Source organism: Lates calcarifer, linkage group LG15, assembly GCF_001640805.2.
Source record: "Lates calcarifer isolate ASB-BC8 linkage group LG15, TLL_Latcal_v3, whole genome shotgun sequence".
Taxonomy (NCBI): Eukaryota; Metazoa; Chordata; class Actinopteri; family Centropomidae; genus Lates; species Lates calcarifer.
This window is the reverse complement of record NC_066847.1, coordinates 16,352,720-16,379,100: the sequence shown is the minus strand read 5'-3', so window position 1 is coordinate 16,379,100 and position 26,381 is coordinate 16,352,720. Positions and strand designations below refer to the sequence as shown.

The window sequence follows — 26,381 nt, the reverse complement described above, 5'->3', positions numbered from 1 at the left end:
CAGACAGGGTTTAAAGGAACAGAAAATGTGATGGGTAACTCTATAGTTACATGTGTGCCTCCAGTAGACTCTGTTATGGATGACTCGCTCGCTTTCCAACAGACCCCAAAACAGATTACATGACACAATATAGAGTGCTGTGCAACTCTTTAAGACACTTTAGATGTTTGGATTCTTATCCATCATGCAGACAGGACATGACAACCAGCCCAAACACACAACCACAGTCATAAAGAACCATCTTCAGAGACAAGAGAAACAAGGAGTCTGAATTCACAGAACAACTAAGGCAACTTCTCCCAGACATTCATGACATTATATAAGCATTCTCATTTGACTTTTAGTGCCTGAATCATTTGTATAGTATTATATGTCAAAAGATTCCTTTCTTTTATGGCTTTATGCTCACCTTTATCGTTGATGACAGATTTGATCCTCCTGGGCATGGGTGATGCCAGTCTTACAGAAATCTGTGGAGGGATGTTCTGCCATTCCTCACATATGATTCTCAGCTGCTCTTTGCTGGAGGGTTTTGCTGCTTCACCTTCCACTTTAAAATACTCCAAAGGTGTTAGATTCAAGTCAGGCCAGGTCATAGTTTTCACCTTTTTTTTCTATTCTGATTTTTGCATTGAGTTAGGAATCATTGTCATGTTGCATAGTTCCTCTCCTGTCAAGTCTCTTGAGACTCAAGTCATATTTGTAGTGCTGGCCAGGTCCACACCACATTAGGGCTGTTGTACACTGTATGCCTTATGTGCACTGTATACATATGTGCCTATTTCAAAATAAATTATCAACGCTCCAAGAACCAAATGTTGATACCACTATAAGCAATAATAAACAGTTAAGTTTTAGCATTAGGCTTATCATCACTGAATTTAATGGATACCTTTGCTTCATTGTAACACATTGTCTTAAAGGGCTTTTACATCCTGCAGGTAAATGGCATCACATAGAATTGTCCTGTGATTAAAAGCAACACAATGATTTCAGACAAATTGGTCATATTATGTAAGACAGTGTGAGCCAGTGCATTCTGGCAATCCTCCATGCTGACACGCTGGTTAACAGATCCATTATGGTGAGTGTCATCTCAGTGACAGGTCAACAGTCTGGCCCTGGAAAAGCATTATTAACCAGGTAATTGGCCGCTAATTAGACTATTGTTTGTTGGCACTTCACTAGTATGCATTATTGTCTACCCACTAACATGATTTATGAGACCATAATTCATATTCTACCATTGCAATTACATCCTTTCAGCCCCATCACTGTTGTTCTGTTAATAGTGATACAGCAGTGATGCTTAGGGGGAAAATTCTCACCAAGCAAAATTTTGAAAATACAGGCAAAATATGTAAAAGCATGACTTAGGACTTGGTCTTTGTATTTTCATAAAATGCATGGATAGTGATATAATGTCTCAATACAGGCAGAATGAAATTAAAGTTCAACTCCCAAGAACACAGATAAGATATATGTAAAAGATCATTACATGACCTATCAAATAGTATCACATATTAAATAGTGCTAATGGGTTTTCATTAGTCTTTATTGGTTGTTCTGCAAAGTATTAGTATAAATTTCAACATGAAGCCAAAGGCTTCAGGTTAGAGACCTGCTGTTAATATCCTGTACAACTACAGATGTATGCACTCAGGGTTACACTTCAGAGTATATGACTATGGTCTATTTTTACATAACAAAACACAAAACGAGTTAGTTTTTAGTTAGTTATGATCAGGACCTCACTTTAGAGCAGGGAACATATTCTGAGTTACAGAGACTTAATTTATACTAGTCAATGGTGAATATGTGTACCCTAATATAAAGTGTTTTTATAAGCAGCTCACAGTTTATCTTGGAGGAAACTGTAACAAGCTCAGCTTTTCCATTTGTAAAGAGTGGAAAATTACAGCTTTTTAAGTTTAGAGGCTCAATTAGAGTTAGATTTGTGTTTTGTCCTCTCTCTTTGCTGTGAATACAACAGATTGGTGCATTTCCCACAGCTATTCTTCTGCTAATAATGGAATATTGTAGTGACTATGTCTTTTTGTAGGACCACTTGGAAGCTTCTCTCTCCTTGATTTACCGCTGTATGTTTCTGGGTTTTTTTAACTGTGCTCTCCATCAACAAAGAAAATTAGCTTAGTGAGTCAGCAGCAAAGAAAGATTAATAATATTACGCATTTTAATCAAGATACACTAGACAGGTCGGCTGACAAGCTGTTGTGGATGAAAATCCCTAAGCAGTTAGCCATAATTGCAAAGGGCACATTTGAAAATAGCTATAATGATCCTTTATAATGTGGAATATGCAGTGAAGCCTTTGTATCAAGTCATTGTGATTTATTGCATGATTTTCATAGAAGTGACATAATTACCAAATGGAAGGATAATAAAAGGTCTTCTCCGGAGAGGAGGCAGCATTAGCAGAGCGGCTGAAAAGTACTATTTGACATTAACCACATAGGTTTAATATAATTCACTGTGGGTGTATGATTGCACTGATATGCACCATATTCCTCTTCCCAAACTTAGAGGAGACGGGTCACAGTATGACACTCCTGTAGTAAGTACATCGAGGCTTCTTAATATAACCCAAGATTGGATAGCTATTTCTGCTCCAGCCCTAAGCGAGAGAAGTTTATGTTTGTCAGGAAAATGTCAGACGCTCTGCGAAACCCAGTGTCCACCCACCAGCAACGACTCTACCTGCTTCTACTAGAGAAAGCAGCTCCAGTTTGAAGCTCTCACTTGAGTCCCACTTATGTTGCACACAAATTGGCTTCAGACTTGATGTCTGCTTTAGGAAATAGGGTTTTCCAAGTCTAGCCACTGTGTCATCACCTAAGCACAGGGTTCAGACTCTGGGCGGGGCAGTATTATCTGGAAGCGTTAACCTGTAGGGGGCTGTGCTGGAACTGGCTTTTACATTTCATGGGTTAAATTTAAGTTTTCTTTAACTATAATTTTCTTTTCTACTTCTTTTATATTGATGACCACCTCAGTGTATGCCTCCCTTATGGCTTTTTAATTCCCCTGTTAAAAAGAGGAAGGAAAGCAGTTTCATATATGGTCCGGTCCTCCTAGTATACTAGCTAGGACTGACTAGCTTTTGCTGTCTCTTGGTAACCAATAAGTCAATATTAGCATGAGAAAAGTGCATTTTTAAAAATAAAAAGTATATCCCATCATTCATTTTACACTTTGCAAGTTACATTATTTTTGTTGCAAATGCAGCTTACATTAAATCATCAGCATAAACAGGATTAAACTCTAATTGATCCCCCACATTTTCTGTGTGGACATTTTTTGATGCCGTCTGGACTCACTTTTGCTGTATGCTATGTTAATTTGTGGTAATTAAATTGAGCACAACTTTATTCAGACATATGTGACTTAAGGCAAAACCTCGCATCAACTGAAATATTAAAGTTCTTGAAATAAGATTTTGACCCAGGGAGAGGTCGGAAATTATTCACTCAAGAGAAGAGAAAAAGAACTTTTGGTTGAACTGATCACAAACAGACATAACTGCAGACAAGGAATTGCAAGAAGATGTAGTTTTGTTTTAAGGGGTCACAAGCCCCAAAATTAGGTAAAACTGCAGGAGCCACCTTGCTGCCCTTATTGTTTTGTAATTAATCAAATGACCACAAACTACTTACCACACAGATTCTTCAGAACTGGGGAAGCTGCATGCTTTGTCCTAATTGTTAATCCAGCCTTGAATACAAGATTGCACTTATTTTCATATTCTACTGTCAAGTTTGTTCATCTTAAAATTAATAAATAGATAATAGTGTTAATTAGCTAATGGTGTTTTAAAAGTTAACTACAAGTTCATTTTAAAGTTCAATCAAGAAAAGATGCAAAACATACTGTGTTGTATGAGACATATGTTTGACCCACACAGGTTGAAAATAAATGAAGCTACCAGACGTTAGCACATGAAACAGGCATTTACGCCTCTGCCAGCTTTGACAGCGAGGGTCGATGCAGCACAATACATGCGAGCCAAGAATGAGACAGGTAACTGTAACGCAGGCCAAGAAGACCACTCAAATCTGTCGGAGAGCTCCTCGCCGGTGACGCCTCCTCTTTGGTCCCCGGGGACTCAGCTGTCTCTGCAAATGAACAGTGTTGTGAGCTCCTGTCCTTTCGCTAAACTACTCTGATGGAAGCTTGAGTAGCACAGAAAAAGGGGCTCCTGTGAGAATGGAGCAAACTCTTCATCAGCTCGTATTTGCATGGATAACTCTCTTCATGTGTCTTCGTGTCTTTGGGTGTCCTCTCACTGTTCCTGATGAGACTGGTTAACTGTGAGGTAAGTCATTTTTCTCTATTACTCTGAATCACACAGTAACTAATGGAACAGATAAATGCAAGGGAGGAAAACATTGTTTATGGGCTTAGTGGAAACAAATTATTGTTGCTTAGTCCCTAAATTAATGTGGATTGTCTACAAAGTGAAGGTCTTTACTGAAAAGGCACTGTGACTCATCTGCAAACAGCTTAGATGGAACTTTCCATTGAGGAAAACACTAAGTCATGATATAGACCCAACAGCAACAGGACCAGAGCCTAGACCGACCTTAAAAAGTAAAAAGCAAATAAAGAGACACCTGCTCTGAAACTTTGTTATGGTTCGGCACACTGTGTATTCGAGTCAATCTTCCTCTAAAAAACAACTCCACGGGTTGTTTGTACAAGCAGTTTATTGCAACCCATAGTTATGTTTCACTGTTACACTACCTCCAGTAGCTGTAGTGATCATGATGAAAGCAAAGGAGAAAGTCAGATGATGCAGCACAGAGAGCGACAGAGTTATTAAGAGGAGGTTGGGGTTAACTGCTTGTGACACTGAATGTTGGTTCTTTTATCCATCACCGTTCCACAACCTTAACTGCACGCTTACTATTGTAAGCATGATGATGAAGGTCCTCTAACCTCTCTGTCATGATGCCCAGAGAATGAATCCTTATCTTATGTTGTGATTCTTTGACTTGTCATCTTGTATCAGCACCAGGTCAAAGTTTTCCCTTATACTGTGAAATATCTCAAAATACATTTGACATGATGGAAAAAATATTACATTTGGTAAGGACATTCATGGGAATCCTGTTGACTTCTATTGACTTCCTCTAATGCCATCATAAAGTTAACTTTTGTGGTTTTGAATGAAATGCCTTGACAGTTGTTGAATGGATTGCAATGAAATTTCTATACACATTCATGTTCTCCTAAAGGTGAATTGTAATCACTTTGATGATCCCCTGGCTGTTTGGCCTGAAGACTTGTTGTATACTGCAATGTATTTTTCTCAAAACAACATATTTGATAAGCTATGTTTGTATATTTCAGAAGAACAAATGGTGGTGATGGTGGCTACGACATGACGAGAATTACTAAAGTGATGTGAGAGAGAGTTTAACATTGATATTAATGTTGCTTTCACCCTCTGTCAGACAGCTCTGGAGGATAGGTGAATCAACACCTCAAAAAGCTGAAGTAAAGAAGCAGCAAGTGGAGAAAACTTGGAGTCAGAGTCTGTACTTGCTCTCTTTTTCTCTAACCTTCAACGTATACATAAGCGTGCAAACTCATACGCACACCCACACACACATACAGATACAAACACAGGTATATACACACACACCATGAACACACACACAGCCTTACCCAACTCCACTCTGCTCATGTGTGAAATGAGCAAGGGTCTTATCTCTTGGAAACACACCACTGAGCCAGAGGAGAAGGCGAGAGAGGGAGACACACAACGGGAGAGCAGGGAGGAGAAAAAGAAGGAGGAGGAGGGGGAGGAAGATTGAGAGAGAGGGAGGTGTCACGTGGTGTGCATGCTGATGACTGTGGACTGTGGAATCTGCTGCAGACTCTGGAGGTCTGAAGCTGAACCATGATCAACCTCTCTCTCTCACACACACACCACACACACACACACCACAATCGTGTCCTAATTATCATATTTTATATGATATGTGTTATGTTTTGATCAAGTAAGGCGCTAACAGATAGTAAAATAGAGAAAACTATGACCAGGGTTTAAGGAGGTTTAAAAGCTTTGTGTCTTTCATATAAATATCTAGTTGATTTATGATCAAAGACAAACCTAGAGGAGCCTGTGCTAAAGCATTGTTGTTGCGTTATTACTGTAAATCTGCAAAAACAAACTTTTGAATGGAAAATTGTTTAAAAAGTTTCTCATAAACTTTAAAGCAGCTATGATTGATAATCAAATGACAATGTGGAAAAACTCTGACAATATGAAAGGGTGACTGAAAGAGAATAACCCCTGTCCTTGAGGAAGTACTAATTTTTAACCCAAACTATGCTCACTGGTATGCTCTTTTTTGGTCTTTTTGTTCTTAGAAATAACCTACCCTTAGGGCCATTTAAGAGGGCACTTGTTTCTTAGAGAAAGACAAATCACTGGCTTAACTGCCAGGAATTTTACCTTAATGATGAAATCCTCTGAGTAAGGTCACCAGTTTTAAACAGACTTCCAGTAATAGTAGACATTCTGTGATTTAAGTGTTCATATATTTGGTATCTCAGTGCTGCTTAAGGCTTCAGTATATTTAAAACAAAATGCTTGTGCTGTATGCCCAACAGCATCTAAAACCCAATTTACAATTTCATCTAACAATTTTTGTAATTTTCCAAAGCAGACCACCACAGCAGTTATGCCCACCTTACACAGTGAGTGGCCCAGTGTGTGGAGGTGTGAGAGGGAGGGTTTGAACTTCTCTCTCAAGCTTTTTTTTTTTTTTTAATTCTTCACGCAAACTATGTCCAGTCCTTTTTGCTATCACAACGAATGCCTCTGAGGAGAGACTGGCCAAAAGTGTATGCTGTCTCCATTTGTTCAATTCATTGCATCTAGACTACAGAGACTTGGTGAGAGATCTAAGCGAGGCAGTGTTTTGTAGCCAGAAGGAGGCTTTGACAACATGCATTTTGTACCACATTAAAGTTTGCTCTTTCATAACTCTGCATTTGTAACTGGACAGATACATGTGGCAATTAGACATTAGATGTGGTTGGATAGCTTGTTGATTTCTGATGATTGAAGATGGCTGCATAGTTTGTAAAACTCTCCTGATCAGCCCAGTTTATAATTCCACCAAAACCTGATACTGTTGCTCCTTCAAGAAACTAAAATGAATTAAATGATTTAGAAGTGGTTTAAGGCAAGAAAGTTTTCAGAGACTAAAAATTACTCCCAATATGGAGAGGATGGAGCAGGGAGGGGACTTGAACACAGCTTAAGTTGTCCAAAACTCCATCAACTTCATCTACTCATCAGGGACATACAACACTACACCACAAAAAGTAGTATTAAGTTGGTAGTGGTGTTTTCTCACAAAATACAGTATTGTTCCTGGCTTGACCAAAACTTCACAAGTGAAAATGTCCTCTGAAATCATGGTAAAGAAACCACAGTTTTTCTGCTATATTTAAAAGAACCTTTAAAATAGAACAACGTTATCCCCAGAGCCCTAGATCAGTTGGACAGCCTAATCAGGGTTGGTGTAGGATGGCTGATCATTTCCTGTCTTGGTAAAAAGGATCTCTACAACCCACAGTTTCCATGTTATGGTGTATATGGCTTTGTATTCTGTGATGGATTGTGGACTGGATCATTATGTTGTCCCTGACAGACAGACTAGTTGTTAACAACACAATGGATCTCATAGACACACATACCCAGAGAAGTTTGTCATGCACCTGAAATGATGTCTGTGTGTATTTCCCCTGCTGTGCTGAAAGCCTGCTGTTCCTCACTGCTACCTATTTTAACCACATGCCTAACTTTCTGTTTACTTTAAAAAAATCACAATTGAAATTGGTTAAACAGACTTTTAAAAGACAGTAGACACCCTACTGGGGAAAGTAATAAGGAGAATTAATTAAACCAAGACAGGGGAGAGAGGGAACAAGATGTAGCACTAATGAATCCAGATGGGAACTGGTATGAAAGTGAGCACAAGTTTGAACAGATGCAAAATAACAGCTTTATCACAAAGTAGCTTTGTATAATACTTTGGCTCTATATTGTTAGTTTGAAAGTTAAGATTCTACAAAGGACTTTGTGAGTCCTTTACAGTCCTTTACAAATTTATCATTCAACGATAATTTATAGCTAAACTCCTCAATTCAACACGATTAGAAATATTATAATAGTGTTCCCATCACTAAGATATATTTCCTCAATATTGAATGCTGGCTTTGTTGCATATGCTGTATTTAACAAATGAAGCCTGCAAATGCACTGCACAGGTGAATTAGCAGGGTTTCTATACATTTTCAACAATAATTTTGATCTGTAAAGTGTTTCTAGTTAATGTAGTAGTCTAAGTCAGGAGCATGTTTGAGGAGAATGCTCTCACGTTTGAACATGATAAATGCTTCAATTAATCCTTACTCTTTCCCTTTTTTCCAACTAAATCACTCTGTCCCCATGAGATCATTGCTGAAGACTGGCTGCCTTCCACAGACCTCTACCACCGCCTTGTGCTTAATGGGAGGTACTGCCATGGGTTTAAATAGGAGCATGTATACAGCTTGAGCAGTGCAACAGTGTCATGCGGGCATCAACGTTAAAGTTAAAGAAGAAACCTGAGTAAGAGTTCAGGAGGTCTTGTGGAATCACTGAATGGTCTGATCAGCAAGAAACAGATTGTGAGTTCATCCTTCCATAGAGTTCCACACATATGGAGAATTTATGGCAAGAAGCACTGAAGCTGTTAAGGATCAGTTTTTCTGATGAATAAATGGTAACCTTTGTGTGACGGCCTCTCTGCCTGGTTCACTTTTGCTGCTCTTTCTCTCTCCAGGGCCGCAGACCAAGGTAGGAGACTAATCAGTGGCATGGGAAACACCTGGGCCCAGTGTTCCTCATGCATATAAGCCAGTACAGCAGTCAGTCCCTGGGTAGATCTCCTCACATCATGTAACCCTGCCTTTATGATTTTTGTTTCCTTTTCTTTGTTTTTACACCACAACACCCACACAGCACATTTTCACTCAGACACTCCCTACACTACTGACTTTATAGATATCTCCCATGTACTCTCCCATGTAACGTTTCTTTGATAATTTTGTCATAAATAAATTACCTACACAGTATACCTGTGTGTCTCCCCTTTTGTTGCAGTCTAAGCAGGCTTCAGCATTTGAAACCCAGAGTGTGGTTTAACACTTTCAGCTGCTTTGAAGGTTTTCCAGAACCTTAAAAAAAAAAACATGTCCAGGATGTACCCTGCATCTTGCCCAATGACAGCTGGAATTGGCTCCAGCCCCCACAACCCTTAAAGATAATGGATGAATAGGAAAAAAAAAGCTCTTTCCCAAGCTGCAACTATTATTATTATTTATAATATTTATTATTTTAGAACAGCTGATATCTGGCATCTTTTTAGTACACATAGTCTCCACCTGAATAGAGCTGGTACAAGAGTGCTTTCTGCCAACATGGCATTCAGTTTTTACCATCCCCATGTCCCCATGTCCATCTGCCCATCAAATTGCCACAACATGCCCATCCACCACTCCAAGCATTGACCACTCTGACAGTGATTGATGCTCCTATTCCTTTATACTGGTTCCACAATACACATTGGCATAAGAAACACTGGACTCAGACAATACGTTTTTAACATTCTTATCAGGATTACCAACAGGCATCTGTAGAAAAATACTAGGACTAGAATGATCCTACAACTACACATAGCAATACTAATAATTTAACATCCATACTAAAACTCTAGCCCCTAACCCAGCACGGCCTGGCCAAACTGGCTCTCTTTAACATGAGGTCCAAGCTTGCTTAGTTATGTCCCTCAGACTATGACTGTTTCAGCTGACCATAGGGCCATGGCTACGCTGGTGGCCTTGTCACTGTTTCTAAGAAGCATTTTAAATATAACACTTTAGATTATAGTGAGTTTTCTTGATTGTAAAGTACCCCTGTCTAAACTTGGTAGTCTTTACCTAGTCAAACTTACTATAATTTATTGTCCCCCTAAAACAACTGTATATTTTGACGGAGAACCCTGATTTTGATAGTAGATAGTTTTGATAGTATTATTCTCTGTGGTGACTAATATTCATGTAGATAAGCCATCCAATGTCCTTGCTACTGAATCTTTTATCAGCATGTGCCTGGCCAAACTCATAACCATGGTCACACACTAGACCTAGTCTTTAGCTGCTGGAGAGCAGTGCGAGAGATACTAACCCACCTTCTAAACCTTTGAATAATAATAATAATAATAATAATAATAATATGAAATGAAATATTTTCAGTTAATTCTTTAATATTGATTTCCTTAAAAGAATATAGTGTATTCAGCTGAGGACAAGCTAAAGACAGAAGTGGGGAGGTTGAATTTTCAATCGAATGTCCTCAGTCTTATCTATGAAAAAGATTAAAGAGGTAAGATTTTATTGTCTGCACTTGAGTAAATAAGGACACCAGAAGAACCAGGGTTAAGTAATTGGTCACTGGTATTAAATAAAATTCTAAGATTGTGCTGATTGGAGGTGGTAAGCTCTCAAAAATGTTTTGCTCTTGCATCCTTAACTTTGCTGTTACAAGATTTCATGTGTCCATATTGCACTGAAATCTTTGTTTTTTTCACTGTCTCTCAGTCTACAATCCCTTTTCATGCCTCACATTCTTTCAGTAATCCAAAGTGATACATTTAGTTAATTTTAATTTGAATAAGCATTTTGCAGGATGGACATAATGAAGCAGTTTGAGAGCAGAGCTAATGATTAACCAGACACCATAAATAATGAGGCAACTCTAAACTTCCCATGAAGCACTTAAACTAGCTAACTAACTTAGATGAAATAAAAAGAAATATTGAAAGAAATAAAAACAGCCCTTAGATTTCAATATGATAAACCCAGACACACAGTAAAAAGTCTAATGTATAGCCACATTTCTGAGCAGGGCACACATTGAAATTGAAATTAAAAGACTCCAAGGACAACGATATTTGCAGCCAACCTGTCATCTATTTCAATCCAGCCTTCGAGAGCAAAGAGGATTTGGTCTTCCCTATACCAGTGATTTAGGTCAGTACAGTATTAGTGAGAGGATGGAGAGCCTATGGCAGTTTATTGTAATATCTAGAAGTGTTACAGGTACTGTAGGAAGAGTTAGGTAAAACTGTGATGCCATGAGCACTATACACCATTCACTATACACTCTGGCCTCCTTTATCTAGTGGCCTTTGTCTGTTTTTTCTTTCTGTTGCTGCATAATAAGAGTCCATAATCATGCTAGCAGCTCGGTGAAGGTGTCCCAAGACACAGTGAGAAAGTGTTGTGAGATAAATGCTAACGTGACAGTGTTAACAAGTAAATATGTTTACCTTATTCAAAATTTTTGTTATGCATGTTAGCATGCTTAGTATGAAACACAAAGTACAACTGAGGCTGATGGGAATGTCATTTGTTGAGCAGGTATTTCGACATAGATGAGAAGTCATGGAAAAACCAAACATATAAGGATAAATCATCTGTAAACCATGTAGACCCATGTGCAAAGTTGGGTACCAATCCATCCAAGAGACGTGGAGATATTTCACTGGATCAGTGAAGACTTTGACCTGCTGGTTCTGCTACAGGTCAGAGGGAATCATTTCTACCAGTTTTACCACATATAATGTCAGTCCATCCCACAGTTGTTGGTACATTTCACACATACACACACACACACACAGAGAAAGAGAGAGAGAGAGAGAAAGAAAGAAAAGAGAAAGGAATGAAACATAGCAACCTCCTGATGACGGTCTGTACAAGCTTTTAAGGTAAGTTATACCATCCGATAGTTTATGTGATATTTCTTTTTGGACCAAAGTGGTCTGATTGAGTTTTAGGATGTGTGATGTGTTGGGGAGTCAAACTGAAAGTGAGCCAATTACAATTGAGTCCAAATCACTGGACAACGTTAGTGCATTTAATTTCTTTTAAGTACACCCATTTAATCACTATAGCCTCAGATTTATAAAGAAACTCTTTTACTCTATATAATTCAGATTTCCCCTATTTTTAAAGACAGAAAAGACAGTGAAACACTTACAGGTGTACTGCATTATACCTGGTGTGATTGATAATTGAACCGATAATCATTATAGGACCATTTTATTTGTAGTGGATGCATACTTTTGTAACACTATAAGAAAGCAACTCTCCTACAACACTTTCATAGTCGATGCACCTTCTCTCATGTCCATGTTTCTTTCTGGAGATAAGTGATGGTGAGGGTGAAAAGCAAAGACAAACAGAGCATGTCCTATGTTTGATATCATCCTCTGTTACCTCATATAGCTCAGGTGGAACAACTTCAGCTTCCCAATGCAACCAAGCCCATGCTAACAGTTGGCTTTAATTAGGTCTATATTGCACCTCCACCTATGCATGAAATGTATGACTGAACAAATTGCGGAGATACAAACTCTGTGGTAGATAAAACAAACTTGTACATGTAGCTGCGTTTAAACTGCGCGGGCGGTCATTCATAATTTCCGTTAAAAGTATAACTCCTCCCACCCGGGGTGTCAGGCCTTGATAAAACGCGCTAACCCTATACACCCCGGAAGTGACAGCAATAGATCGAGGCAAAACAGAAATAACACTGGTTATCGACAGTCGCTGGGTGCAAGGAAGGCAGACGTATTCTCTCGACGAGCACAATTTTTATGTTTTTAGAAGCAGTTAAGCTACCCAGCGGTTGTTCCATGATTTTAAGAATGCCCTGTTTTTCAGCCGAGAGGCGAACACGAACCACTTCGGTGTTTTTTGCTGCCGTTGTGCTGTGCATTAGCTTTGTTAGCCTGGCAGAATGCCAAACAACTCCACCACCAGCAATTCGTAAGTTGAATATAAGTTTGAAAAATATTGTCATTTTTACAGTTTGTGTTTAGGTAATGTTTCGCCTGGCATTAAGCTATAGTGCCAGTAGGTTAGGTTAAGTAGTTTCATCAGTGAAATCGTATAAATTTAAAAATACGTCACAGTTGAATGTGACAACAGCCACAGCCTCCTGCTGACCTACTAGCACTGCTATCATGGCTTTTCGTTGCTTTGGAGTAGTTACGTTTCTGTTTATCTTTCTTTTCAGCCTGTTCTGCCTACAAGAATTGTGACACTTGTGTTCCACATGCAAAGGTAAGTTTGCCAACAGGACGTTTTGGTGCAGAACTGTAATGGTATGATCAGACCTTTGCCCTATAATGTCGTAAATGGTCATTTATGGTCCCTTGTTTGTCTCCACATTAACCTCCCACAACACGACTGAAAACATAATCTGCTCTAGTCTGCAGGGCTTGTTAAATTCAGTAAAGCGGTGACACGAGGAGCAATTACTTAAACAAAATGTCAGTTTTTATTACTGGTTTGTCTTCTACCATCCAGTCCTCCATTCAAATGCACTGAGACGGGCCTACGACACCTGTGCAACTTTTTGAATTTAGTTCTATTTAACTCACGTATTGCTTGTTTGACTTGATAGACATCTAGTTTATTAGAGAGCTCCAGCGATCAGATATTTTTTAAAGTGTGCATTCTCAGATAAGTAAAAAAAAACATAAAATCCCTATATCCTGTATGATCTTTGTTGTGATATTATTTTGTGCTATTGTGAATGACATATCTTGAGGACACGATCTTGATGACAAAGTCTGTTCATCATGCATGAGAGCCAGAGAACTAGGCATTATTTTGTTTATAAATGAGTGGAATAATCAGCCAATTATCAAACTAGATTAATCATTAGTCATTAAAGAAGATTAATTTACTGTTGATTACTCAACTAATTATTGCAGCTTTGAATTTGTATATACACAGGACCATGACATTCAGAGGGTTGATCTTTGTGTTTTTTCTCTGCACAGTGTCTGTGGTGCTTCACCACCAACAACTGCACAGATTACCCAGTGAGCTGGTTGCTGCCTCCAGCGTCAGTGTGCTATTTGTCCCAGGCCCGTTGGGGAGTGTGTTGGCGTGAGTTGATCAGTCTGATTGTGATGTGAAAGATAGTGATTAAGTCTGCTTTTCTCTTTGATTTGACACTTCACAAGACTGCAGCCAGTCATCCCACAGCTGTTGTAAAGAGGTGTTTCTTGCAGGAAAAGTAAACGGATTATTGGATTTCATTGCAGAAGGAAACTACAAAAATATCTTTTCAGTAGTTATGGTACAGTAGTTGTGAGTTTCAGGGTTGTCGGGTATGAGGAAGTTCAAGATCATGACCTTCAATATGCAAAACAAAGTATTGCAACTATGAAATCAACTAAAAGAAAAGTAACTTTGTTGTCACATGCCAATGTACTGTACAAGAGGAAGCCCTAAAATGATCAGCCTCCACAGAATACAGGTTTGTTTGAATTTAGGAGGCGAAGAGCTGCAGGATATGTGCAGTGGCAGGAGGTTTACCCAGATAAACACTGGAATGTCTTACCTGGGGGAAGTAATTTGAAAAGATACCTGCTAGTGTGAAAGAGGTCAGCTAAAACTTCCTATTCTTCTCACTTCATACCAAGTCAGTATCACAGAGGGGAGGCGTCACTCCTGTAGCACTTTGCCGGCTTCCTCTCTTCTGTGGTTGAGTAGCTGTACCAAACCATGATCTACAACTACTTTATAGAAGTGAACCATTGATTTTCTGAGTAGCCAGTCAAATGGAGAAAGTAGCCAGCTAAAGGATTTTGTAGTGGTAAATTCTTCAGGTGTGATTATTTTCAACCAAATTAATACACAGAGCTCGAACATGTGTTACACATTTTATCAAAGCTTCAAAGCTCAGTTATTTCACATGAATAAATACAGAAAAGTTGCCCCTCTCAAACAATTAAAACATGACCCAGATGTGTAGGAGAGATAATTGTATATGTGAGTAAATGAAACACAGTTCCTCATTCATTGCCTGCATGTTAAAATAGTTCAGCAGTCCTGATGTTATCTTCCTTCTCTTGTTAGATAATGTTAGACTTGGTTAAGCATTTGGTTCACCAGAGACAAGAGAGTAAAAATTCTAAGTCTAAATACTCTTCTATCTATGTGAAGTTAATAACTTACCTGGCATGTCCACAGTAAAGCTCACAGAATACACTGGGCACAGAAAATAGTTACATGACAGAAGGAATGGAAAGAAAGCTGAACCCGGGCTTGAACATCAGTCTTTTCACCAGTGTCAAATTTACAACCTGATACACAGCTATAAGCTGGGAAAGAACCCACAGTCCTCCAGTGTTGAGAAGCATAAAACTAAATAACCTGTAACCTCTCTTAAGCACCTGATTCCTGTCAGACAGAAAATATAAAATAAAAGGAATAACATCTCAAACTGTGAAGACAATAGACCCATTGTGTTGTTAAAAAGATATGATATAAGCAACAAGATAATCTTTTATTAATTCCACAGTGGGGAAATTTGCAGTGTTACAGCAGCAAAAGGGATAGTGCAAGAGCATCATTAAAATAAGAAATAAGCAAACAGAATTATATAATTAACATATATATATATATATATATATATGTATATATAAAATTAACAAAATAAATAAAATGAATGTAAAGAGCAACATAAATACATCATAAGTAAAATAATTGACTAAATGGGCTCAACAGTTGAATTTACATGATTGCACATAGAAAATATTGATATTGCACATAGTATACACTGTTATTTCCTGAGTGGATATGTCAGTCTCAATCCAAATTCAGCAGCAGCAAGATGAAGAGGTGTAAACACCTACAGGTGTAGACATACAAAAAGAACTAAAACAGCTCAGATTAATAACTTCGTAATTGTGCTCTGTGGTAGAGGGCATTATTTTTATTTTTATTTTAAGTACCTTTAGATATGTCTAGGTAGAACACTACACGGAAGGAACATAAATGTCCTTGTAAGAATGGTCCGAGATACTAACCTTTCTTTTTAAAAATGCTCAAAATGTTCAGCTTCCTGTGAAATATCAATAAAATAACCACAGGTTATTTCAGGTCATGATATGGCTATAATGAAGATCCACGGTGCCTCAGAGAATCAGGGAACTGATTTACGTAACCTGATCACTGCTGCTAGATCAAGTGTTATATCACTGACTTGACAAAGTCAGTGATATAACACTAGTCTACCAGTCAGAACTGATCATTAAGCAGTACGTATACTGTTACTGCAGTGGTTTCTGGCTTCAACACAAAGTTTCCATCTGGTTAAGTCTTGTTTGATGCCTCAGTTATGTTTTGACTGGAACTGAAAGTGTAGTGTGTAGTTTCATCATTTCAGTGTGATGACTTGTAGTGATGCAGAGACGTCAGCAGGTGGCACCATTGTCAAACAAGTTCAATGTACAATGTTGTTGAAGTGAAAGAGGGACCCAAAGTTTTAGGTTTCAGTTAATGTATTACTGCAGAATAAATACAGTTACTGTAAAGAATATGGATATAAAATTTCTGCCCTCTTGTGTGATTCAGTGAACTTTGAAGCTCTGATCATTGCCTTGGGTGTGCTGGGTGGAACCATCCTCATCAGTATTGCTGTATGCTGCTGCTGCTGCTGCTGCAAGAAGCGTCAATCAGGGTAAGGTTAAATGACAAGCTGTGTTTCAATGCAAGTGTTACTTTAAGCTGTGTTCTGTTGAGTCAAAATACAGCGTGTAGTTAAAAAATGTAATGTCCATTTAAAGTGAATTTAGCATAAAATCTCTAGCACTATTGTTGCAGACCTCTGACCTTGTGTAAAATTAACATGAACCTTAAATGAATTTGTTCATCCATTCATTCATATCCAGTTCAATTTATGTTTAATGGTTAACTCCTATTATTTTTACATACTGGTGGAGGGCACTGAGAAAAATCAAATATGTCAATAAAGTCATGCTCTTGGTATTTAATTGGACTCATCATCCCCGTTAGTTTTCATTAATATCTAACTTTTAAAAAACAAAAATGACAGGGTCAAAAAACTGCCATAAAAATATTATATATTAATACAATTTTCCACTTTAACTGAGTTAATTTTCAGCACCAACAATGGTGATATTTTCGTTGTGAAAGGCCTCTGTGTGACTATTTTATTTTTACAGTATATTAAAGACATAGGAGCTGAGGTTGAAATCCTAAAATCCCAAACTAAAAATACCCAAACACAGCCAAAGTTATTGAAAAATCAATTGTTGAAACAAACAAAAATATCACTTAAGATGCACAGGGGTTCAGTTGCATCTGTGTGGTATTAAAAATACTTGAATTTAACTTTGGTGAACCCTGCAGAGGCACTTGGAGAGCATATACCTGTAGATGAATATAGAGTTGAATCAACAGTTCTTTAACACACTGTGAAGAAAACTGAACATTATAAATATCTAGAAGATTTATTAGAGTGCTACTGTGATTTTTCAGTACCTGATAAATTGGTAAACTTCATCAGATTTGAATTTTAATAAAGCCAAATATCTCTGGCCTGGCACTTGGGGTTATAAATTGACCAGTTCTGAATTGGAAACAATACCAATAGCAATACTGTGTGAGCCTGTTGTAACCTAATCAATCAAAGTAACTCCCTGCTTGTAAAGCTTAAAAACCAAAAAGAAAAATCACAATTGAATCTAGGCTACATTCAGTCCACTGTTCTTGTAGCTTCATCATTTGAGCTTCCTTTATAAGAATACTGTGTGTGTGGTGCTCAGTTTCAACATGCTGGAATGAATTGAAAATGTCATGTTAGTCAGTCAGCAGCAGGTTGGCCTGTCACACGCCGACAGTCCTTTGGGTATAGGAGTGTTATTCATGTGTGATTACAAAAAAATAGGGTGAAGAGGATGTGTAAAACCCTACACACATACACTTATTCACACACTAAACATTCACTTAAATTTACTTTATTGTTACATTTCCTTGTTTTTTGTTTTTTTATTTACTTATTTCATTTTCCTGATTGCTCAGTGTTTATTAAATTAAGTCGTTCCATTACCAATAGTGATGCACCTTGTTTCTGTTGCATAGCTCACTTAACTTTTGAACATCAATATCCTCATGTTTCTCAAGCTGCATAGAGAATTCCTGGATTAAATATAAATCATGGGCTGCAGAATGCACTGTTTGAATTACTGTAACTTCTAAATTCTGCTTTTGAAAAGAAAACCCTTCAGTCAAATGTGGCAGTTCGTAGATGCATGTTATTTGTCACATCCAGATGAGTATGATTGTTTTCAGATTCTGTGAAAGTATTGACTCAAATAACTCTTTGCCTCCTTATATCTTAAAGGCCTGATAGAGATGAGGAGAGATTTGCCAGAAGGAGAGAGGAGATCAAACAGCGTGCTGAAGAACGGTAAGAACTTTGCTCCAGGCATTAGTGAAAACAGGCTAAAGCTGTTGGTAACAAACTCTTTAAAAAACAGCTTCACGTGGCAGTATGTTTCTCTGCAGTTAATAATTTTGAGTGAAACCCGAACCCATCATCCATCCTTGGCTGCTTTTAGATGTATGTTTTTGGTCATTACGCTGATGGAGGAGCCATGACCTGCAACTGAGACAGCACTCTCTGACACTGGGCAGTAGGCATGAGACGATATGAAAATTTCAGGTCATGATTACCCTGGCCAAAATGATTGTGATTAATGATATTACAAATCAATGCAATGGTTAACATTAAAGGAAAAACTGTAGTAAATTGCAGTCAATTTGCTGGAGACCACAGCTCCGCTCTGGTGTGAGACACCAGAGCTATTTGCTGTTTTGCTGCATAGTTAATAGTGGCTTAATTCACTGGTGATCAAAACAGCATCATAATGTAACAAACACTCAGATAAACATTCAGCATTAGTATAACTAAAGCAACACTTGCCATATTGAGTAACTGACAGTAAGGTTAGTTTATTTTACCTGGAGTTTTGCGAATAGAGCTGTATGGTTGTCATGGAGATGGGAGTTCAAATTGGAGGTGTTGGACCAAATTTAACTTTCTTTTGCAGGGGATACAATGGGCAGGCCGACCCTTCAGCCATGTTGACAGGCTTTGCATTTTTGAATGACTGGAAAGATGCAGGTTCCCCCTTGTGGTAATTCAAAATAAATAAATACAGGGCTATAAATTGTCTATAAGCTAAGTCACTCATTAGGACATAATTATCCCCATTCATGATTATCCTGATGATGGAAATTCACTATAAAGTTTTTGTAAGAGTTTTTTATCACAATGGGCGATAAAATTGCATATTGTCCCATTCCTACTGGGCAGTATGTTTTACTTCAGGATATCTTAATAGTATTCTGATTTCATTGTGCCCTGCCCCACTAATCGGAAGGTCAGCGGTTCGATCCCCGGCTCCTCCAGTCCGTGCCGAAGTATCCTTGGGCAAGATACTGAACCCCACGTTACGGTGTGTGAATGTGTTGGAGCAAGCGCTGTGTGGATGTGTGTGTGAATGGGTGAATGTGATGGGTAGTGTAAAGTGCTTTGAGTGGTCGATACGAATAGAAAAGCGTTATATAAGTACCAGTCCATTTACCATTTACCACAGATTCAAGGCAGTAAAGCAACCACATGACATAACTGTGCCTTGTCCACATTTCACAGTGGGGATGGTTTTCCTTTTTTTGTGTGGCCAGGTCCAGAGGGGTTGGTTACAGCCCAGTGGACCTTAAATATTCTTATAATATCACTGTCATGGGAACATGGGGCCAGTTGGAGATGGTCCTGTAGCCTTTATCTTGACCATGCGTGGTCTCCTTTTCTGCTCAAACTATTCTCTTGTCCATGTTCAGTGTGATGCAAGGTTGAAGACACCTGGCAACAGTCTGTTTGAAATATCACTACAGCCCACTTATTCATTTGGATGTTACTTGACATCTACCACCAACCTAACCATTGTTGCAGACTAAGCAACAATATTTTCTCAGACTAATTATTTCTTCATCTTCTTCAGGAGCTTTGTATTAAAGTGCAAGTTGTTTTATAAGTGGTGGTTCTGCCACTACCAAAACACAATAAGCTAATGGGCTCACCCACCATAAGCTACAACGTCCTTGGTTCAACTTGGGTGTTCTTGTCTCTCAAGATATCCCAGCACAACTTAGAAGAGATTTCCTACAACAGAATAGTTTGCAGTCCCCAACAAAAGGGCCCATTGTATATTTGAGATTCAAGCAACTGGTGTATGTGTGTGCGCAGCCCCGACAAGTCCATGTCCCAAAGGAGGAGCTCAGTGTTCCCCTACTCGCATCTCAAAACACCAATTGGATTGTCAAGGCTGAGCAGCTGCTCTTTGGTAATGTGGTCATAAATAGAGTGGGCTACATCCTGTGGAGTATCATCAGTTGTCAAAGAAACAGTGTGATAGCCACTGAATCATACAGCAGTGTGTGTTTTAGTACTCATTAGATCTGGAAATCTCCTCTTCCTGCTCTCCATAAATGTTTCAGCCTCATCTTTCAACTTGTGTCTGTGCTCCCAGTGCATTCATCCTCCAAGGATGGCCTGGTGATATGTTGGTAAGCCGAGCAGTCATGCAGAAAGATAGTCAGTAACTGGTTTATCGTCATCACTTGCAGTGCTGGGAACATCGGAGCCCCAGTTCTCTGTGCGTGTGTGTTTGAGAGAGAGACTGCAAGTTGAATTATCCAGCCTCTATGAGCTTTTCTCTCACGTGCCACAGAGTCTAGTCAGGGTTTCCTGCGGTGAGCATGATCAAATCTCGGAAGTCAGAGTTAGTGCAGTGACCTACATAGATGAGGTTCGTGTGGTGAAGAGGACGTTCAGAATAGATTGGACCCATCATGGGAGAGACCAGTGCATCTAGACACTGCAGCATGGCCTCCACAGAGCCAGCTCACAACACTGTGCCTGGGTCGAAGAACAGTCTGGGGGAATCATCACCAACTTTAATGAAGGATTGAACCATTCATCTTTCTGAATGCTAATTGATATTGATGCTTTTTAAGCTCCCATTAATATAAAAAGAATCACACATTTTGTGTTTGTTGTCATTAGTTTGCTTTTGGCAATATAGGAAAACTGTTTGAAACTGTATAACAATTAGCAAAATACAGCTTTCATAAGCCCCTTTTATATACCTTGTTCAAGGCAGGAATACTGTTTTGACATTCCACCGTGTTATTCTATATACAAGGTATGAAGGAGGAATGGCCCAGGAATTGTCCCACCTTTAAGCCAGCAGTGGAGGCAGTCACAGAGCTGAATCGATGTCTGTGCAGAAGAGAGAGCTGGCTCAGCGGAACAGACACTGACCAACACCAACCCTGCTGTGTTACACATTGCACCTTTGATTCCACAATGCTGGAATGCCATCTAAAATCACACACTGGGGTGGCATTATGCTGACTTAGTGTGGTTCTAGTACTGACCAGATGAATGGGACTGATAAACTCAGAAACTCTATCCCAGCTGACAGTTCAAAAAGTTATATTCCAGAACAGAACTATATATAGAGGCACATTCATGGGTCATACAAGGGCAGAATGTTCTCACAGTGAAGAATCCCACACTCACTGATTTTGGGTAGCTCCTTCGCAGCAAGTTTTTGCTTTATTTTTAATTAATTACTCACTGTTAACTTGCCAGGCTCCTGCCACCACTACAGTATCTGCCTCTTGCTATTTTTGTGTGTCCTCACAGTGCCTGAAAGAAATAAAGAAGGAAACAGCTGTGTCTGACTATATTGATTAAACCCTGAAGTCAAAGAGCAGAACCTTAAATGGCTTCTGGAAGTGAGGATGTGTGCTGCCTTCAGATCTGCCTCAGCATTTCTGCAAATGAGTGTTGGAAAAGATTCCTTCCTCTCCTTGCTTTGTCCTGCCTCCCTTTTTTCTCTTTCCTCACTTTACACTTGTTGAATGCAGCCATATTTATGTGGAGGGAGTTTGAACATGTCAGTCAATTTGTTGCATACAAGCTGGCAGCAGGGCGGAGGGACAGATGGCAGGCAGAGCTCAGCCACCCTGATTGCTCACAGATCACTACCTGGCAATAAAACACTGACTGATTTACACCAACTCTTTTGTGATGAGATGAAGTGAAGTGACGCCCATGGAGATCCAGAACATAAAACCTCCTCCCAAGTTTTTATTACTTCTCAAAAAGGCTGAATGTGGAGGGGCAGGTCTGAGAGTATGTCAGAGCACTAAAATAACCAGATAAGAGCTCAGACGGTGAAGGATCCAGAGATGGACGTAACTCTTAAAAGTCAATTCAAAGACTTTGTGCTTTGCTACCAGGTGCATCAAAGTCTGCAAGGAGTGAAAATATGAATTAACACTCCACAAAAGCCAGAGTTTAAATGCCATTATCCAGAAGGAATGCATCTTTATTATCATACATAGTTTGCTGTTATGGACAAATTGTGCAGGATATTTTCTCATGTCGTTATTTTTTTGGATTCTTAGTCCATATTGTATATTGTTGTGTTTCAATGATGTTTTGTACAATTGACACAGTAAATAAATGGACTGCGTAGAGCTGGGTAATATAGTATATCAATACAGTATCGATAGTGTGATATGAGGCTATAAATATGTTTACATTGGCCTAGGACTATGAGCATGGCCATAAAAACACAACACAATTCAGTGTGGTGGTTGTAGATTCTGAGCAGATAAATAGTCTGAAAGCCCAGACGCTGCTAAATGCTGTTTTGTGATGCGTTAACACGTTAACACTGCATGTTTAACTCACCTGTTCATTTGTGGTTTTAGTGAAAAAATTCAAAAGCTAAGTTACTGTTACATCCATCCTTTGACCATCAACTGTCAAAGAGGTGATGTTATAAGCAACCCTATCATTTTCTGTATAAATGGAGCTAAAGTTTTATGCACTTGTGAGAAAAATAATGCTGTGTAAGGATGCTTTCAAAAATAATGTCATGTAGTTCTTATTTATTAGTTATTTCATAAAAACTGCAGTAAACACACACAAAAAAGCTAAACCAAACTAAAATCAGTCTTTGCAGCGATCACCCTCAGCTTTTAAAGCAGCATCAGTTCTCATAGGCAGTCTTTTGACTCTTCATGTAAACCCAGACTCACCCCCTGATGTTAGGTACATGTAGTGCTAATGAAACAGGATGACATCACTAAAACTCTGCAATGAATGTGTTACCTCTGAGTTATTCATAACTCAATGGTAACTCTTAATGGACCAGAACTCAAAGGCAACAAATGCTTCTTTTTCTTCACTGGTCCAAATGAACCAAGCTGCAGATGTAAACACTAAAGACTTTTCAGACTTGTGGAATAATGTAACTTGTGTCCTCTTTTCTGTTTGTTTGTTTTACAGGAAGGTGGAGAGAAAGGCGCGGCACGACGAGATCCGCAAGAAGTATGGTATGTATGAACCTTTGTCTACACTGTATTACTGTAGGTACTCCATTCAGCCTCTTAAATGGCATCTCTCCCTGTGATGTGTGAACCTGTTGTACTGGGGTTGATCGATAAGTCCAACACGGTGCTGGATGTAAACTGCTGCCTCCTCTCTCTTCTGTTCATGTCAGCTTTGTCTCAGGTGCATGTTGAATTGGTTTCAGATTTTCCAGGACATTGTCATTGACTTTCATTTCCATACCCTGTGCCAGCAATGCATTATTCAACAGTAAATGCCTGGTCCCCAAGCAAGGCAATTCAGGTCACGTATAGGTTACACTAACTCCTGTCTGTTTAAATCAATGTAAGCATAATTTATCATACACTGATGTCAAATGTAAGTCCCCTTCTGACTGTGAGCAGGATTTTACAGGTCACTGAAACTGCAGACAAAGGTTTGCCTTTGAACAAAGAACACTCCTGGTATCACAGTGTGTGCCGTACACTGTATGAGTCCGTATAGAGCACTGGTGACATGCTCTATACCTTGTGTTATGGTCAAAACAGAGTAAAAAGTGTAGAAGCAACAGTCACCTAATGGTCCAGGCTAGACATGACAGATGAGATGCACAGGGTTTCCCTCCAGGCATTTTTAATCCCATCATAGTGTCTTTAGTATCTCCAGAGGGGGCTGTATGAAATCTGATAATTGCTTTTAAGTGATGTCACTTGAGGTAGAGTTGAGTTTTTAGTTTCAGTCACAGAGTGAAGTAGGTACGAATGTCAGATAGTTAGTTACAGAAGAGGCCGGACAAAGCTCCTCCTTATTTGACATTGGTGTCAACAAGTACTTCTGATGGAGTATGCAGGCCCTTAACACACAGGGCTCTATTTTAACAGTCTGAAGAACATGGAGCATTTAGAGCCTGTCCAAATCCACTTTCGCAAGTTCAGTAGCAGAAAGACAGTTTTAGCGCCACGCACATGGTTCAAAAGTAGTTAGTCTCCCCCAGCTGATCTCCTCACCTAGCTGATCTCTCCTCCCCCAGCTGATCTCCTCACCTAGCTGATCTCTCCTCCCCCAGCAGTTCTCCTAACTTTTGTGCTACTGCTCCTAAAATTTTGAGTAAGAAGCAGCAGTGCTACTAGTGGAAAACGTTAGTTTGGAGCACTGGGAACTATGTTTTGCTGTTTCCCTTCTGAAGGGCCTATGCTTTTGCTGCTTTCACTCTTTATATTGAGTTAGACAGCAGCCGTCATCGACATCTGCAATAAGCCTAATCCTCAACTTCCCTCAGCTGCCTTTGTTAGTCCTTCAGCCCAGCTGTTGTTTTGTCAGCAGTTTTTCTGCTTTGCTGGATTCCAGTTAACTCTTGAATCATCATACACCCCTGTAAATACACAAATAATATAAAGCCACAAGTATAGACATGTGTATTGACATATTAAACAATTTGTTGTTTATGTACCTCAAAGAAAAAGACATTTTTCACCTCTCAGTGAAGCAAATAAAGGAGTGCACGTTCATGTTTGAATATTAGAATAACATTAATAATGATTGTATCATCAATTTCAGCAGCTTGTTTTCCACATTAGGATGATAGGAAAAATAATCAGTTTTACACCTTTTTTTTAATGTGAGTTCTACTCATCCTGTGAAAACACTGCAGGTCTTGACAAAATGCCCTTAATGATGTCATGGTTATCTCTGCGTGGGCTTGAGAATTCAGATTTTTAACAAAGCGTGCATTAAAGCTGAGGTGTAGCATATGAAAGATATGGGTGCAGTGAAAGATGTAATTGAGCTGTATTATGGGACTGGTCACTAGTCACTGCCTCAGAGATCCATGGGAAATGTAGGAAATCAAAACAGCACATCATGTACACTGACCCATCATGAGAACTGTGTTTTTTTATTTGTCTCCACTTTCTCTGCCGTCCTGTTTCCTCTGCAGGTCTGATCGGTGACTCGGACCACCCATACAGCAAGTTTGAGAACGAGTAAAACAGCTGTACTGGAGGAGCTCCAGAGACAGCATCTTGAGCTTCTTTTTTAGCTTGGAGTGATGCCCTTTCCCCACATAAACCACAGACAAGACAAATACCGCAGAGTGCCGTCCACAATGATTAAATTCAGACAAAAATCACCATTACACACTTTTCAAATAACAAACCTGATTGAAAAAAAAAAGTTGAATTTATTTCGCCGTGTGACTCGTGATGAGGATACAGTGATTTGTGTTGGGTGGATGCTGAAGCTTGTTTTTAAACTTTCTGCAAATTTCTTTTGTGTTCTGAAATGTCATTACATGAGTTAACTCTTAAATTTTGTAGTTTCAGATCAGTCTTTGCACTTTGTACATACAGTATTGATTTATGAAGATACACAATAATGATTGTACGCAGATGTATGCTGACACATGAATAAAAATCTGCTCTTTTAACATTGAGGTTTTGTTCATTTATAGATAAACCTGCTGTGTTTTCTGCAGGCAGGGCACTTGAGGAGCCTTGAAATGTTTCAGAACTTTGGAAGAGAAAAAACACAGAATGCTGCGGTGTCCTCCAGCAGTGGCAGTGTGCAGGGTCATGGACTAATAATGACAGCAGCACCCAGAGGGCACACAGTGTGAGACAAATAGCACAGTTCATCAGCCTTTCCCCTTAGTCCCATGGACCTACTGACCACCTCACCTGTCTTTGTGATGATTCAACACGTCTGATATACTGCTATTATGGAACTTTAGAAGTGTAGGTAGCAAAGGGGAGATTGTCTGTGGCCTGAGGTAGAAGGAGATGAGTCAAGTGCCCGTGCAGTGCAGAAGAGGTATTGGTCTGAGGGGCCAAATCAGGTGAACAGGTCGGGTGTTCGACAAGGACAATGGATTGATGGATATTGGAGTAGTCAGCAATTGCTATTGTTATATATAGGGTGGAGTGTTACTATGTGTATACACTTGTGTGTTGTACTACTGCAATATGATCTTGCTACTTCTACAATATTTGCCTCTGAAATATAG

At 39.1% G+C, this 26,381-nt stretch overlaps 1 protein-coding gene across 2 annotated transcripts; it reads left to right on the top strand.

The window, feature by feature from the left end:
* The first annotated feature begins 12,634 nt into the window (after positions 1-12,634).
* Positions 12,635-25,805, top strand: LOC108876260 (pituitary tumor-transforming gene 1 protein-interacting protein). 2 transcript variants are annotated; one of them, XM_018665636.2, is made up of 7 exons: positions 12,638-12,912; positions 13,163-13,209; positions 13,935-14,043; positions 16,519-16,624; positions 18,311-18,376; positions 23,339-23,385; positions 25,317-25,805. In XM_018665636.2, the coding sequence occupies exons 1-7, from the start codon at positions 12,741-12,743 to the stop codon at positions 25,364-25,366; spliced, it is 597 nt and encodes a 198-aa protein (XP_018521152.1). In that variant the 5' UTR covers positions 12,638-12,740; the 3' UTR covers positions 25,367-25,805. The 2 variants fall into 2 exon arrangements, with proteins under 2 accessions (XP_050932291.1, XP_018521152.1); XM_051076334.1 differs by lacking the exons at positions 23,339-23,385; positions 25,317-25,805 and adding an exon at positions 21,177-22,521 and having other exon boundaries at positions 12,635-12,912.
* The last annotated feature ends 576 nt before the right edge of the window (positions 25,806-26,381 follow it).